The 17750-nt window shown below is 38.6% G+C and overlaps 2 protein-coding genes across 4 annotated transcripts in view; one reads left to right on the forward strand and one right to left on the reverse strand.

Annotated features, from left to right (window-relative positions):
- The window catches only part of LOC129721647 (zwei Ig domain protein zig-8), a 544433-nt gene that overhangs the window by 58345 nt on the left and 468338 nt on the right, over positions 1–17750 (forward strand). Inside the window, exon 2 of one of the 3 annotated variants that reach the window (XM_055674441.1) lies at positions 10055–10124. The exons of the other annotated variants lie outside the window; for them this stretch is intronic. The gene's annotated coding sequence lies outside the window, so the exon portion shown is untranslated. The remainder of the gene's footprint in view (positions 1–10054; positions 10125–17750) is intronic. 3 annotated transcript variants of the gene reach the window in all.
- Positions 265–777, reverse strand: LOC129719516 (uncharacterized). The gene has a single exon (XM_055670911.1). The coding sequence runs from the start codon at positions 775–777 to the stop codon at positions 265–267; it is 513 nt and encodes a 170-aa protein (XP_055526886.1).

Consider the following 17750-nt stretch of genomic DNA (forward strand, 5'->3'; position numbering starts at 1 on the left):
GCTTACAGGGAGACCGTGTTTAATGAGCTCCTTCAGAAATTCTGGATCCAGAACGCACGTACAGCGATTCGACGAGCGACCGAGGCATGTGTGTGGTGCAAGGTGAATCGTACTCTCCCATCTGCTCCCTTCACAACTGTCTGTACGCGTCCTCGCCTTCCGGTTCTTGCCTTCCACAAGAAAGACTAGATCTCCGACTTCCAGCGGCTTCGTGTCCTCGAACCATTTCGTACGATGATTAAGAGTCGGCAATTGTGCAAAGTTTCATAATATTGATCCGGGTTGACCAAAACTGCGTTTTTCTTGGCCACTGTTCCACGGATGAAATGGTTTGGTGTTTCTTTGGAGCTTCTTCATCGGCGGACTCCTGTGGAATATATGTGTATTGAATAAATCCTCAGCTTCTGCCAAGGCCGTGAAGAGAATCTCATCAGTCAACCTCCGCCCATCGTCCAGGACCCTCAAAGCTTCTTTGACGGACCGTACCATCCTCTCCCAGACACCGCCCATGTGTGGTGTACCGGGAGGGTTGAAATGCCAAGCTGTGATGGACGAAGTGACCCTTTCCGCACACTCTTTGTGGATCTTCTTGATCTCCTTGGTCATCACGGTGTTCGCTCCATGGAAACACGTAGCGTTGTCCGAAAATATGTGATCGGGAGTGCCTCGCTTGCTCGAGAAACGTCTGATAGCCATCAGGCAGGACTGCGTGCTTAAACTGTACACTACGTCCAAATGCACAACCCTCACAGCCATGCACGTAAAACCGCTACACATCTTTTCTCTATCCGCCGACCTATGGTTACCTCTGCTGGTCCTAAATAATCGAAACCTACTGCACTAAATGGTCGACGATGAGAAGTGGTGCGTTGAACGGGTAACGGTGCCATCAAGGGAGCAGCCGGAAGACATCCATTCACCTTGCACCACACACATGCCTCGGTCGCTCGTCGAATCGCTGTACGTGCGTTCTGGATCCAGAATTTCTGACGGAGCTCATTAAACGCGGTCTCCCTGTAAGCATGACCGTATTTTTCGTGGTAATGTAGAATTAGCTTCTGCGTTATCTCTCGTTTGCCCGATAGGATGATAGGGAATTTCTTGTCGAACGGGAACGCCTCATTGGACTCTATCGTGCCTCGTACTGGCAAGTGCATTCGATTTCCCCCCAATTCCGTTTCGAATAGCGTACGTTTTCCTCCATTTCCATTTCGCGCAAGTCCCTGGCGGTTTCCAGCTGCTTTTCGCGTAAGATCCGCTTTAGGTGCATTTGCTTCTCCTTCAGTGCATTGTTTATTTCCAACTCCTTCTGCTTGATCAACCATTGGGCTTCCATCTCCTTCTCCTTACGCTTCCTTTCCGCTTCCATAGCTTTCAGCTTCTCGGCGACGCACAGTGGAACACTTAGAACATCAAACCTGATCATAATTATTTTAAAAAAATTTTTGCACTGAAAACGTATCATTTTGTGATAATAAAAACAAATAATTGGATTTGGATAATTTTTTACATGGAGTAACCCACCTTAAAGTGATGGATAAAATTTCTTATAATGAAATTTGAATTCAGTCATAGTAGGGTCAGAATTCATCCAAATACTTCAATTTATCATGAAATGACTTTTTAGTACACATTTCAGTCGTTTGACAAAGTTTCATTTGGGTAACCAAGGCTACAACTATCCAAGAAGCGAAAAAATAAGAATTTCTTGATTATTTTCACATTGCGATAAAAAACGAGACCGGAAGCATCCGAAAGGTTTTTCTTCACCATTATAAACAAAAATATTAGCACTTTCACGTAATATAAGCCGTTCAACCGGATTTTGCCGGAAACATAACTTATCCCATTTTGAGTTAACTTATAAAAACAAATATTTTGGGTTTTACTATATTGATTTTAAGAGACTAGCATACATGCTAAGTACACATTTCTGTTCGATTAACATTCTTTAAGAATCTCCATCTTTGTTTAATTTAAAAATCACTTGTTTATTTTTGGAACGTTATATTTTAGCTCACGGTATCAAAGCGTCATTATCATGCACAAAAAACTGTTGAATTGCGGTCGGTTCAAACCTTTCGTTAAGACTGTAAACATAACCTTTGGATGTTGATGAGCTGTCAAGTGATCAAGCATACATCACACTTCAAAATGAAACACTACAATACAAAGTTGATTTACTTTGAATTTTTCACTTATGATCAGGTTTTAAACGCATTTACTCCTATGTGCGACGGTTGAAGGAATGGGAGTGGCATTTTTTTTCCAGATGTTTTCCCTATTATAATAACAACTGTATAAAAATGTTCAGCCGAGGCAGCCGCGCCAGTTCAATATTACAAGCCCAATAATAATTTACGTACCTGTAAAGTGCTTTTCCTTTGGTTGGTCTTAGTATTCAGCAGTGATGGTATGAACTCGTGCAAAGTTTAACTGAGTAACACTTTTCCAGATTTGAATCCAACTTGAATCTCTCGATAGTATGAGTTTTTTTGCACCGCACACTCTGATCGATTGAGTTTAAAGGCGTGCAATGCAGGGAGTGCACGATGTATCCAACGATGCAGGCGATGATGTGACGCGATGAGTTTCGTTTTTAGATCGAATTTATGCTTCAAAGGACAATGCAACAAACTGTTGCAGCAAATGCGGCGCGAATTTCATCGCAATTCGATGTTTATGCAATTGTTGTTATGCAGGATTCAAAGTGAAATCTAACTCAAGTGTAATGCAGTAGGGTTTACGTGCAAACCGAAAATAAATGTGCAAGCAAGTTTTAAAACTCACTTGGATACGAGTGCAATGTCACACTGCCTACTCTGGTATTCAGCAGCCAATTACTTGATCATAATGTTATTAAAATTATTCAAACGATTTTATTCAAACTATTTGAGTTGGGTCAAAATGCGCCATGAGAATGTAAACAAAACGCTTGCAGTGGAACCAATGTCACGCCAATTTTTGTTACCGTATATCTAACAACGTTTTTTAGTTTTGTTATATTTTATGTCTAGATAACGTTAAAACTATGCGAAAACAATTTTGATATTCAAGCGACAGAAACAGTTTATTTTGAAAGGTTGAACATTGTTTCTTATCATCAATTTATAATTGATTAAAAGTACCGCTGACAAACACAATTTTTGATCTAGCTGCACTGCGCGTAACAATACATTCGCGCATGCGCTGAGTAAATGTTGTCATAGCAACATATTTGCGCATGCGCGCTAATAAGGCGAATTCTGATCCACGAATGCGCGAGTTTGTTTATTCCACTAGGTCAGTGCAGATCAACCCAGGAAAAAAGAAACGACATTGCGATTTACTAGGTAAGTAAGAAAGAGATGCCAGATAGTTGGTTACGAACTAAGCTCATGTGGTGTTGGACTAAATTGAGACTCTTCGCAATTAAATGAATCAGCAACCATTCTGTAATGAATAATCTATTTTTCACTGATGGATAAATAGAAAACCGTATCCAATGAAGGGCGCATAATTTTTTCAGAAGTAAAATGCAATGTTTCACCATGAAATTTGACGCGCACGTAAAACTTTGTATAAAAAGCGTCAATTAGTTGGTCTAATATTATTGTTTGTTTTTGGTGAATATTCGATACGCCATAATCACTATTTTTTCCTTTGTATGTAGTTCCTAATATGAAGCAGCGTTGTTCTACAATATTTCTATTTAGAAGTTTTATGCTTGCGTCAACGATGTTTTTATTAGTTAGCAATTACTACTTGAAAATAACTTGTTTTTCATGTTTTTTTACCGCATTGGTACTCGAGATGTATTTTGCAGCTTCAGTCTAGCTGGCTTGCTTTCATGAAGTTATATAATACTTCATATAGCACCAGTACTTGTTCTAGTAGCCTTCGATTTTTGCGCTTTTCTGGTGATAGAGATGTCATAGAAAAGGTAATGTCAACTGCAATCTATAAACGAAGGTTGTGTTGGAGGAGTTATATTAACTGTTCTATAACAACGTGTGTTGCTTGGGTTGGCACAACGCATCCGGACAGAACCACAGGACCAGCGGTCGCAGTTATCACAGGCAATCATAGCCTCATTCTCCGTCGAAATTTGCCCACATTGTTCGCAGGGGGTAGCAGTCAAGTCCAGGTATTTGCTACTCATCGTGGTTGAGGCCTCCGGAATCTCGTTATTTGATTTTTGAGATTTCGTGCTGCCCGGTGATGCGAACATCCACTATTCTGGCCGGTCTTCCACTACCTCTCTGGCGGATTATAGGTAGTTGAGGTTCGCAGGAAGCCATACATAATAGAAACCGGAAGATTTTCGCTTTAATCATGAACTTTTTGCCAAAATTGTTGTGCAGTTCATAGCAAACTGTACGCCATTTTGGACAGAGCTTAGCCTGCATAAACAAAACAAAAAATTTGATTTTGTTTCGGCTTAGCAGTCTCAATGAAAACAGCTCTGATCTCTATGGGATCATCGCCAAAGTTTCGATCCGGTTGGTTGGGATCTTCATCAGGGTCTGTAAAATTTATTACATTACATATTCTTATTTCTTATCCTCTCTTTCGCTTATTATAATAATTTTGTTTCTGTTTGCTGCTTGGCTTCTTCGTGTCTAATATCACATTGATTGGTTTTCTTGCTACGCTGTTAACTGTTTATTTATTCTTTTGTTTTCCATTTGTTGTTCTCTGTTTCATGTACATTTTCTCACTTTTTACTTCTACTCTTCGCTCTTTGTATTTTCATCCAGGATACCTTACTTTAACTCTTTGTTATTTTTCAGGTCTCTTTTCTCTCTGTTTTCTCCGAATACAATTGTTTTGTTCGTTCTGTTAAAGTTTTATTTTTATTTATTTTTCGAAGCCGAGTTTTTAACCTTTGTAATCTATTTTTGCCTTTCTTTTAGAAAGGTAAAGCAATCACTGGCAAAACCAAAGGTATAAAAGTGATCCCAATGGCTGAATGTTATATACCACTCGACTCAGTTCGGCGAACTGAGCATTTTCTGTATGTGTGTATGTGTATGTATGTGTGGGTATGTGTGTGTAGTGTGGGTGTGGGTGTGGGTGTGCAGATCACGAAAATTTATTATCTCAGAAACTACACAATAGGGTGTCCCTAAAAACATCTATGTTGAAAAATAAAAAGTGCTCAGCCCCAAATTGAAAGATAATACTATTTATAGCATTTTTGTGGAACATTCCGACTTTCTAAAAAATTCTTTTCAGGTTGCCCAAACGTGATTTATGAAAAAATGACCTGCAAATGCATAGCTGCAAAACCACTCTTTTGCACTTTTTTCAATCCTGTTCGATTTCTAAATTTTTACATATTTTTTTTTATTTTTGTGGGGTTGTTTTTGAATATTTTGCATGGTTCAGTTCAGCATTGCATTCAGTTATTTGACTCTCAAAGCCTATTAAACATAACAGAAAAATTTATTTTTCTAATAATTTTTAGATAAAACCCTTCAACACACAAATGAAAAAAAAAACGGTCAAGAACTGAAGTTTTTAATTGCAAAGCGGGATTCATGACGAAAATTTACATGAAAAAAGATACTTGATATCTTATCGGGGAGCTGAGATATTGGCATTTTTATATGTGATGAGAAACTATGCAATGCATTTTAACAAATATGTCAAATAACTGTTTTATTTTGGGAGATGAAAAATAACAATGTTCAGAAAACTGATTCATTTTTAGATGGCTGATAACTTAGTAGAAGGTTTAAAAATTCGAAAATATCTGCAAAAAAGTTAGAACGAAAATTGTCATTTTAGTGCCCTCTAATAGACAACTCAATGTTGCTCGTAATATGCAAGAGATAGAAACATGATGTCTCCGCTAAAGTTTCTTGTTTAACCTAAAACTTTGTCGAAGACACCTTGCGTCTATCTAATTCTGATTAAAAAGTATTTTATTATCTCACTTATTGGTGAATTGATCACCTATCTATCTACATTAGAAGATGCATTTCTGAATATCCTGAAACTTCTCCGAACATACCTTATGGCTATAATCCATATTTGAATCACTATTTAGGAAATTATTCGCACAAACGGCAAAATAAAACACAGTGCAATGGATTTTGACCTTTGATGGCATTTTTTCAGAAAAGGCATAGTTTTCCATCACATGAAAAAATGCCAATATCTCAGCCCCCCGATAAGATTTCAAGGATCTTTTTCTATATGAATTTTCATCTTGAATCCCGCTTTTTAGTTAAAATTTCAGTTCTTGATCAAATTAATTTTTATGCGTGTTTTAAAGGGTTTTATCTTGAAATTAAAAGAAAAATTCATTTTTTGTGATGATTAATGGGCTCTGTAAGTCCAATAATTGAATGCGATACTGAACGAAACCATGCACAATATTCAAAAACAACCCTACAAAAATTAAAAAATATATGAAAATGTAGGAATCGAACAGATTTGAAAAAAGTGCAAAAGTGTGGTTTTGTAGCTTGAAAAAGTCATTTTGTCATAAATCTCGTTTGGGCAACCTGAATACATGTTTTTAGAAAGTCGAAATGTTCTACAAAAATGCTATAAATAACATTATCTTTCAATTTAGGGCTGAGCACCTTGACTTTTTTTACTCATCATATTTATTTGAATGTCTTTTGCATCTGTTTGTGTCAATGTATGTTCGTGTGTGTGTGTGGAGGTTTTAAATATTCTGTATAGTTGTGCTGTTGGCTATCAAAAGTTTGTTATTTAGAGTGAAAAATAAATCCAGCAGAAATTATCAATGAGTATTTTTTTTTTCTTAAATTTAAGTGTTTGTGTAAATCTATTTTAACAAACAATAAGTTCGAATGAGAAAGGCCAGGTCTCACCGCTAGGTGGATTAGTTCGTGTTTTTTCAATCATTCTGACTTTTTGTTATTTTGTGTATGTGTTTTTTTATAAGGTGTTTTTGTAATCCTTTTTCTATTATTTCGAATTCTAAATTATATTAAAACAACACAGGTACAAGACAGCAAGATAGAGGCGCTATCGAAACTGTAAATAATAAGCAAAAGAATTGAGATAGCTCTCAAAATAACCTGAGATCCAAACGGGATTTTCACCCCTTAGATAGACTTCTAGAACATTTCACAATATTTATTTTTCTAGTTTTTTTTTTCTTCATTTATATTATTATTCTAGTTATCTATTGCGCGAATGATGAATGTAAGTCACACCCTTCTGAAAATTCAATTTAATAATAAATTGATTTCAATGCAGTCGATTTTGTCTAGAATTGACAAGAAACAGGCTTGAAAAACAAGGCAAGTGTACAGCGGAATTTCGAAACGTTATTCTTACGTTTCAAAATTCAACTGTGTACACTTATCTTATCTTCAAAACCTGTCTCTAGCCTTAAAATACGCTAGACGAAATCGATTGCATAGGAATCAATTTTTCTTCGAATTTCCTTACCCCAATCTGGTCTTAGCTCTGCTAAATCACGCCGGTCGTTGGTGCCTACACAACCTAGCACTCATTTATTTCGCTACACGATTTAAAATCTCCTTTACACTTGATTCCTTCACTTCACGGCGGATGAAGCCTAGGCGGAACGGTACCGCTGTACGTGCCTTCAGTCGAACAAACAAGCAATCATTCAAAATCGACCGGCAAATCTGTTGAAAGCCAAATCACTCACACACACACACGTATACAGACAGTCAAGTAAGCAGCGTTCCCAATTGGGTTACCTTCGGTCCGCGTCCTAAATCTGCTCTCGTGCCTTTCGAGCTGACGACGCCGCCCAGCCTTACGGGTGTCGATCTGATTGAAAACATGTAAGTCATCAATTTCCCGAAATTTGGAATCGAGAAAGAAGCAAAAAAAAACACCTCCCCCACGGCAAGCGTACCGAATCAGCACGTTCGTTCACGAGTAGTAAGCGATTGGGGAAAACCGGAAGAGGATATTACCCCTAGGCGAGAGCCCCACGTTGCCTGAGCACACACACAAACACACACCGACACACTTCATCAACACCTTCGAACATCACCTTTTCGGCACGGTTAGGCTCGACGCACAGTGGTTCGAAATGTATGGCAAGAGCGGTCATAAATCATTTTTTTATAGTATTGCTCTCGAAAACTACTGAAATTGATAGAATTAGGTGTTTTTCGACTATAACAAACTTTTCTGGGACTGCTATCATCCAACTTGTTTAAATTTTCTGGCATTGCCATTATTTCATGCATGATAGGGTGCCAATCGAGTATAGGGAAAAGTTTGACCATTGAATTTCAAAATACGGCAGCTTTCAAAAGTTTTGCTTTCTCGAAAAAAGACCGTGTGCAAAATTTAAGCACAATCTGGTTTCGTTAAGTGAACCCCAAAGCGATCAAAGGTTGATTTTTCTTTTTTTACGTTATTCTTCTGGAATACCTTCAAGAGAATTTGATATTTTCTCAATAAACTCCCGTATTTCAACACCAAATATCAAAATTCGAATCTAGACAAACGTTTAAGAACAAATTTGTAAATTTGAGCTGAATGTACCACAACCCTTCTAAGAAACTAGTATCCTTATAAGAAAAAGTATGAAAATCAAACGAAAAAGTAACCATGTTCAGCCGCTTGTCATCGACTAAGATCCAAATACCTGCAGCTGGAACCTTTAGCAAATCATTTTTATGTCCCAAATCTTTCGTTTGGTGGTAATTTGGTGATAGTATCTTGCGCGGAACACATTTAAAAGTTTACATGAATTTAAGTATGAGTAGTGCTCTCTGACTTTAATACTACGTTCCCTCTTACGACTAATTATGATTACAGTTAAGCACGTACCTATCCAAATAACACCGCAATAGCAAAACAAACCTGTTTTCTGAAGGCTCATGATGAAAATAAACAGATGAAGCTATTGAATTTGTTCTACAGCGGATATGTACACAAAGTAAAAAAAAACACGTCTGTTTAAATTGATTTTGCTAGTGTCAAACACCTTTCCTTATCTCGTGCTCAAAAGTAAACTGTTCATAAAATAGGCCAACAAAAACAGCTTTTCTGCATTCTCAGGTCTATAACCAATCCATTTAATCAATAATAGCCAGAAAACAAAAAAACTTTTTTTCTATTTTTGGCCTATGGGCGAACCACTGTGGGACGGTACTTACGACTTGCGGAAGACGAAGTGAAACCTAAAACGGAATACAACCTGGGCAATAAATTGTACTAAATTTCAATAACAACCCCATAACGACAACATCCTCATCACGAGTCTACATTTAGGGTGGCTAGCGTTTTGCTAGATTTTGCAAATAAAATGGGTCGGGGACACCCTCAGCAGGCAATCTTTTCGATACAGCCTCTGCTGGCAGGCGTTCGAGATAGCAAAGGGTTGGACGTGAAATCGGGTGAGAACGTGCGCGTTATGAGGACCGCAGCCAATCGGAACGTAAGCGGAAGTGGTTTTCCCGCGGGACAAAACAATTTATGTCTGCCTGCGAGTGGGAGTTTGTCCGTATACGGAATCACGTGTACCTGCAGAGGTGGGTACAACGTGATATACACTATGTATGTGCAAGAGGATGGTGTCACAGGATGGATGAAAAGATTTACCTTATCGGAAAATGGTTCAGGGCGTGTGGGGGTGGGGTCCGTAGAATGAGATAAAAATCGTTTGGGTAATTTGTTCACGCACAGTTTGTTCGCCGGGTTTTCTGTGATGTTATGGAAATGACATGTGCGTGTCAGGGGCCATGAAGAATATGCTCTGCTAGAGGGATTCGGTGGAAGGATTCATGTGCAGATTTGAAAAGTTTTGATTGACTTACTTTTAATTGTAAGTAAATAAGGCGGTTTTGTTAGTACCAGTTTCTGTTTCGGCGAAGGCAAGAGTAGAATTTGTCACTGCACGTGGCGCCCAAAGGGACGATTGCTACTTTTATAGTTCGTTACACTGTTTTATTAGGATTAGTATTGTCAAACAGTATGACATCATTCGGGTTAATGAGCGTAGCAAAAGTTTGCCAACAGTTCACTGTTCTTTATATTTTATGACCCATGCCAATTATAGTATTTCCTTTTAATGTCATGTTATTTTTTTCAATTTCAGGTAAACTACGAGAAACTAAATGACGTTCTCTCGATGAAAACAAGACAAGTGCTTAACATTGTATAAATAGGTAATTAGATTAACAGTTTTTAATTAGTAACTACATGACTCATGAGTGCACACTATCAGACAGTAACCAGTGCGTGCTGATTTGAATATCCCTTGGGGCAGGAACAGAATTGTGGCACTAATGGGCATGTTAACATGATTACGGCTGTATTTATGGATCACACAACGCACCATGTATTATCGGAAAATCAGCAGGCTTCATTGTATAAGCTGTATAATAAGTTTGGAAAACTGTTTATCTTGCAATAGTTGTTGTAGGAGACATCACATTATCAAAAATCGAATTTGTGAAATTTTGAACAAGTTTTTTTAGTATAGCTGATGGGCAAAAGCACAAAAAATGTGACAGGAATGGTCGTCTTTATAGCTGGCCCCTCAGACTGTACACAAGTTAGGTACCAGATTCTCGAACACTAATTTTGGTTTTACCCCGCAGGTCTTGCCGAACAGTATATTGCTAGGCCAGATCGCTGGAGTCGCCTTCTTGATTGCGTAGTCCAGTCTAGTTTAGCTTTTTTATCCGGAATGTTTGCTAGGTATTTATTATATTATTGTTGAAGCTAAATTTTACCCTAATAAGCAGCCGAAAAGTGATTGAATGCTTTCTTTAATGGGGAGCACCACTGAGAAGCGCTGTTAGACTCGTTTGCATACGACTCTATAGAGATGCATCACATTTCTCTCGAACAATAAGGACTAGGTCACAGTATAACTAATGATTTCGGAGCCAAGCTGCGATAGCTTGTTAAGTAGAAAGCCCACCGCCAGAGTGATCATAGCGAAAGGAAAGGAAAGAGAACTCCTCTCTGAAGATAGCGATTGATTGCTTTTACTGTGATTGCGATTTACCTGCCAAACAAGGCTCTGTTTGGATCCAGCCTATTGTAGTGTTGTTGACTCCTTTATTTTGTAAAGCCGTGTAAATAGATGTAAAGGACGTATTTCGTATCGAAAGCTTCCTCAATATCAAGAAAAGCATCGACCGCTGTTTCTTTAAATTTTAACGTCTTCTCGACTATCGTCAATAAGTAGGCTGACAAGACGTACCATTTTGATCGGGACAGTACCGTTTTTTCAACTATTTTTAAACGTCCCGTCTTCTTGCCGTTTGTACCGTTTTCGGATACTCTTCGAAAAAATCCTGAATAGAGCTTAGCATTGAAATTTTCATAAATGGAAAATAAGTTTCCAAGCAGCCAGGATTTTTCTAATATTACTGGGTACGTTTTTTGCATTCCTGACAGTACTGCACCACTGGAAGGACATCCAGACATCCCCTATCGTGAACTGAAGAAAAAGTCGCGCTTGAAAGTTGAGACCATGATAATTGTTAGTCAAAAACTTGATCATCATGTGACAAGTTTCAGGAACTCATTGCAAAAAATCACACTCTTCAGGATCGGGCAAGTTCATCAAAGTATGCTTTGGTTGATAAAAATTTCCAAAAATTAATTTTATCATGTGTCCCGTTTTTTGAACCCATTTGTCCCGTTTTTATCCCGAGAAAATCTGGTCAGCCTATCAATAAGCGATGCTGAGGGTTTGAATGCTTTGCTCAACTTTCATATAAACACCACTTTAATGTACCACCAACTGTTCGAAATATGACCTAGACTGAAGTGACCTCAAACAAGGCTGATGAGTTCGGATATGGTAGAATAAGTAAAAAGATTGGTAGACTACCATCCGGTCCTGGTGACTTCATAGTCGACGAGCGAGCATTGCGGTGTCATGTGGCCACGTGAGTTTGGATTCAAGGGTTTATAGCTCTTCGAAGTTCGATCCAATGGACACTGTCGAGCGTATTGGTGACTCCCATTTTCCCTTTTCAATATCCAGGATCATTCGTATGATCTGTGAACTATGAACTGTGAAATTCGAAGGAGTTCCTTTACACTACTGGCAATAAACAAACAAACAAACAAACAAACAATTTCTCCCATACATCCCATTGGCGATTTAATGGCTATGACTATTGACACCTATGGCTCAAAATTATGTACTATACTGCCCCTGTTTGCCCCTGTTGACGTAACAACCAACACCATCATTGCGAGAAAAACGCGTTTTTGTTATTTTAACCCAAATAATTATATTGAGATACAATTTCAACAATATAGGCTGTCTATTTTATGAAGATTGGTGTTTGAATAGAGGCCCCATGGATACGAGTCTGCCCTTGGTAATTAATCCAGAAAAACCGCTACGCCAGTTTATGCGAATTAACATGCATTTTTCTCACAGATTGTTTGCATAGCTTGGCGTAAAAACTCGACTACTTCTCACTCTGCCTCTCAGTTGAATTAGTTTTATCAATCGTGTTTCGGTCAAACGTCAGTTATTGTCCATCAGCAGTTTCAATTAGACAAATACGCACAAACACATATACAAACCCACACACATACAAACCCACACACATACACACACAAACACATACACAAAACCTTACATTTACGCTAAGGTGGGTAATCGTTACAAGGAAAAATGCAAACTTGACAGCACAGAGCCAGATCAAACTTTTTTTTGTTCAATTTAGGCCCCCAGACAATGCTAAACCTGCCGAATATGGATTACTCGTGCCTCTGATTGGTGCATTACATATGCATGTACGTGAATTTGTATGAAAATTAGAATAGGAAAACTTTTTCGCATGTTTCTTCCTAGAGAGCTATCGATCAATCCACTTCCGGTAGTGTCAGGATTGTTTGGGGCCCCAAATAGAACCATAAAAACTTTCTGGCAAATCGATTTAATTTACCCACCATAATATACACACACGTTTTAATTATTTCATCTGATGCAAATATCCACTAGTAGGGGGAAAAGACACGGTGACTTTAAACCTTTCTGAGGCTTTGTAAAAATATCAATATACAATACAAGAATTCAATCCCCCTTTCCCCTCTTCCTCTTTCCATGGAATATTTGTCGAACTAAACGACTTAACTTAGATAAACAGACAGTAGTTAGACAGTCGAGTAAAACGACTTAACATAGACAATTGCACCTTGTATGGAGTGACGCCAGTTTTTCCAACCAATTGGCAGTTACGCCAAAACGTTTTCCCAATATTTCTCAAAAGTTTCAGAACAAAATAGTTTTCTTTTCATTTGTAGTGTATGTGTCTTAGGGAAAGGAAGCTGAATCAACAAAAAAGTGCATTTTGGTCATTTTGGCTCTTACGTCAACCATGTAAACAGGGGCAGTATAGTGGTATAGCGTGGGATTGTACTGTCAAAAGCTATAACATCGAGACTCTGAACTAATCCGTCATGACCAAATAGTTCATAGCCTACTAGTCCACGATGAAAAAATGCTTTGTACGATCAACTATGACATAGAAACTATTGCAGTGGTGTATTAGCGTCTGTGTGGCGGCACCTTTAGAAACATGATATTTCGTCAAACGGATTCTCGCACTTGCTCAAACTGAATCCTAGATAAAATGTCAATGTCTAGTGTGCTTCGACTAAAGATTCACTCGTCGCCACAAATCAGACCGGAAAATTGAATATAAAACAATAAATCCGGCTCACGAGTCGTCCGATCTGTTCATAGAAAATAGCGAACGAACGAATGACTCGCGAAAGCAAACCACGCTCTTTGAACACACCAAAACCGACAGTTCATCCGACACCGGAGTTACCCGAAACTACGCGATCTGTCAACCTCGGATGTAAATCATTGTGAACCACAGAGATGCCAATCTTTTATAGAAAAAAAAAACCTAGAAGCATTCAACATAAAAAACTGTAAAAAACTGGATACATATATTTGGGGCGTTTACATAAATTTGTTTGATTTTCGGTTTAAAATTGTTGTCCCGTATTATTGATTCGGCGACACTGCTGCAGGGTAAATCCTGCAACGTCTCGTAAATAAAACTAATTTTACTGGTGTAATTGGGTCTACGGAACCACTTATGATAGTGGAAGTGGACACTAAAATGATGCTGCTAAAAATAAGTATAGTGCACATGCGGGAGGAAGTTTAAAGGTGATCGTTCAGTTATTTCCAAAATTGTACTTCATACATGGAAAATGACAATCAAAAGGAGCGTCATTTGCTTCCCACATGAAGGCTGACATGAAAGGTTGTGTGCATGTCCTAGTGTACAGACAGTGCTGCTGTTTCCACCGTAAATGAAGCAATTGCATTGCAAATGAATTTCTTTTTTTTCTTTTTTGCTTAAGTTTTTTAATTTAACATTAATATTTTTAGTATAATTTTCTAAGTGTACAATTGTGATCGATTGACACATTATTTTTCACAAGTTCAGCCATTTGTTATCAAACTGTTGTCGCTAGAGAAGACTATTGTTAATATCCACAAACTTAATGAAGCCTTCAAGGTTGCAGTTCGAGAAATTACATACGTATCCGTTGAAGATCGGTTGCGCAAAGTGATTGATTTACATAGCGCTTTGAAAGAAAAGTTTTCTAAGAAAGTTACTGTACAGGCGAGGATTAAGAGCCACTGCCCGTGGATGAGTTTTGACCTCTGGAAGCTTCTACGCATCAAAGAAAATGCTCTGGCAAGCTGTAAGCGACGACCGTCTGAAAGATCACCCAGAGAGCTCTTGACGCACGTTTCCAGGATGGTGCAAAAAGTTAAGGATAAATGAGAAAAGGAGTATTATGAGAACTTATTCCACTCAAACAACCATAAACAAAACTGGACTAACTTGAACAGAATATTAGGAAGAGTAAACGATCGTCCATCCGAAATAAAACTATTGATAAATAGACGGCTAACCAACGAACGGTCGGTTGCAGATACATTCAATGATTTCTTTTGTGCCATTGGACCCCAGCTTGCCTCAACAATAAACAGTCGCCGAGAAATCAACAAAAACAATACGCTTTCGCCACTTAATACCTCCTTTTTTTCTACGACCCGCGACGGAACAAGAGGTTGCTATAGAGATAAAAAACCGAAACACAAATAAAAGCTGTGGGCCAGATGGCATATCTGCAAAATTCATCCAAGACCATCACCAGACTTTCTCAACATTGATTAGAGACGTTTTCAACCAATCAATAAGTGCAGGTACCTTTCCGAACTATTTGAAAGTAGCACTAGTAACTCCTATTCATAAGTCTGGGTCCAAAAGAGGAGTTTCAAATGACCTGATTCGTAGCTATCTCTCGAGGAGAAGTCAATTCGTCTGCGTAAACGGGATAAACAGCTCACTTCGCCCAGTGACGGTTGGCATTCCGCAAGGTAGCAACCTTGGGCCACTATTATTTCTCCTCTACGTAAATGATTTACCCAAACTCAATCTATATGGAAAGGCCCGGTTATTTGCTGACGATACTTCGTTATCGTACGAGGATGCAAACCCTGAGAATGTATTACGTCGAATGAAGGACGATTTGGTTAAACTCCAAGCATTCTTTAACGAAAATCTTCTCTCATTGAATTTATCCAAAACAAAACACATGTTATTGCACTCGCCACGTTATAGCATGCCACTACAAAATGATCTAGTAGTTGAATCAAGAACGATCAATAAAGTTGAAAGTTTCAAACATCTGGGTTTAATAATGGATTCAAAATTAACAGTAATCATGTGAAATCGTTGCAGCGAAACACCACAGCAATGTGTGGCATACTATGGAAGGTCTCCGAGTTTCTACCATTCAGAACTATAATAACATTGTACCATGCGTTTATCCAATCGAGGCTACAATACCTAGTCTCTATCTGGGGAGCTGCAACAAAAACCCGCTTGATACCCCTGCAAACCATCCAAAACTGCTGCCTGAAGGCCATCCTTGAAAAGCTGAGGTTATGCTAAACTCTGGATTTGTACAATGTTAGTCCTCCGTCAGTGCTACCAGTTCTTGCCTTGCGAGAGCTCCAATGTTTGCTCCAGCTTCACAATAATCTGCACAACCAGAAAGCACATCATAATCAAAATTTGGAATGGCCATCACACAGATATTCACTAAGAAACCCTACAGTTCTACCTATGCGGCCAATACAAACATAAATGGCGAAGAGATCGGTTTCACACTTCAGCAGGAAGTGTTTCAACTCTCTACCCAGAGAACTGAAATCGGAGCAAAACGCGAAAAAAATCAAGGAAGCTGTAAAATCTATATTACGTACGAGGATTCACCGATATATAATTTGAAACCGACATGCGCGATAATCTAGTACCTCTACACCACTGGCCACCTCATCAGCTGTCGGAGTTTCAGTACCTCCAGGACCGTGTAAATGAATCCGCCTTCGAGTCCAGCAGCTTCAATTCCATCGATCAACCATCTTAGTTGAACCAGGACGTATGCAATAAGGCACTATGAGGGCCCGTGTTGGCTCTGACCCAGTCGTGATTCTCTGGACAAATCACCATAGAATAATACGTTTACCTTATCTTTGTTAGAGTTAGTTATGCACTCCCTTCAAAGAGTTTTTTTTTACTCACTGGAAGTGCGAGTTATTGTAAATAATTTAAAAAAAAGATAATATTTTGGTACATACATGGGTTATATTTTGGTACGTATATATGGTAAGATTTATTCATTTAACTATTTGGCACTCCTCTAGTCAATTAATATAACATGCTATTAAATACGGGTCAATTTTTTGATATTATTGTATCAAATGACTTGAAAGTCTGAAAATAGTAATAAAATCTCTAAGATTCTAATGTTATTTTGAGACGGGGCTTACCGAATTGAAAATTACTCCAGAATGTACTGCATGTATTCAGTAATTCTGTAAGGGGTCTTTGAAAGGTCGGTAGAGCGAACAAGCGGTTGGACTATCATCATCATCATCATCATGAATACACAAAATACTGAAAAAGGTCATACATGTGAGAAGTATGAATTTAATAAATAACATGACGAATAAATAGCTGGCTAAAACAGGCACAATTGAAAAAAAAGCTATAGATATTCAACTTTTAGCTTATTTGCTGGCATACCCAAAACAGAAGTATCTATGAAAAACTGGAAGCTTGATAGCGCTGCTGAACCATGAGCTGGGCATTTTTTTTTTTCTTCCAAGATAGCGGGGGAGTCTACTCACAGACACTTGAGAAGAGAGCCCAGAGAGTGGGGTTAGATTTAATCGAGCCTACAGAAACCCCTTCAGTCTTTAGTCCATAGCTCCCCGGAACGACAGATAAATATTAGGTCGGGAAGTTACTCCTAACTATTACGTCGGGCTTTACTCTTATACCCCATAGCTAACCACCTGGACACTGGCAGTTAGCTACCTCTATCATCTTGGTGGTTGACCCGCCACATTGCGTCGTATGACACTGTACCATACGCACTGAATACGCTTAGATACATGACCCTATAGGTACTTTTCAGCCTATCACGATAACTGTTAGTATTCAGCGCTTTGGTCTACACTGGCCCACCATACCGAAGTATGGACGAAACCACGCTAGAAGATTCTGCCTGCTACCATGCACAGCTGAGCGATTCGACATCATTCGAGATAGTGCTGCAATAGCCGTTGAGGCCCTCTTACAGAAATAATTGACGTGGCTCTTGAACATAAGCTTGTCGCCAACCATAACTCTCAGGAGTTTCAAAGATAGCTTTGAGGTAATGATGCAGTCTCTGACTCTGACCACCGCCTACTGTTATGATTTATGGTTATT

The sequence above is a fragment of the Wyeomyia smithii genome, chromosome 2, assembly GCF_029784165.1.
Source record: "Wyeomyia smithii strain HCP4-BCI-WySm-NY-G18 chromosome 2, ASM2978416v1, whole genome shotgun sequence".
NCBI classification, from domain to species: Eukaryota; Metazoa; Arthropoda; class Insecta; order Diptera; family Culicidae; genus Wyeomyia; species Wyeomyia smithii.

Excerpts from the sequence above, each read along its gene's own strand:
- LOC129719516 (XM_055670911.1), bottom strand. The coding sequence starts at position 777 with ATGTGTAGCGGTTTTACGTGCATGGCTGTGAGGGTTGTGCATTTGGAC.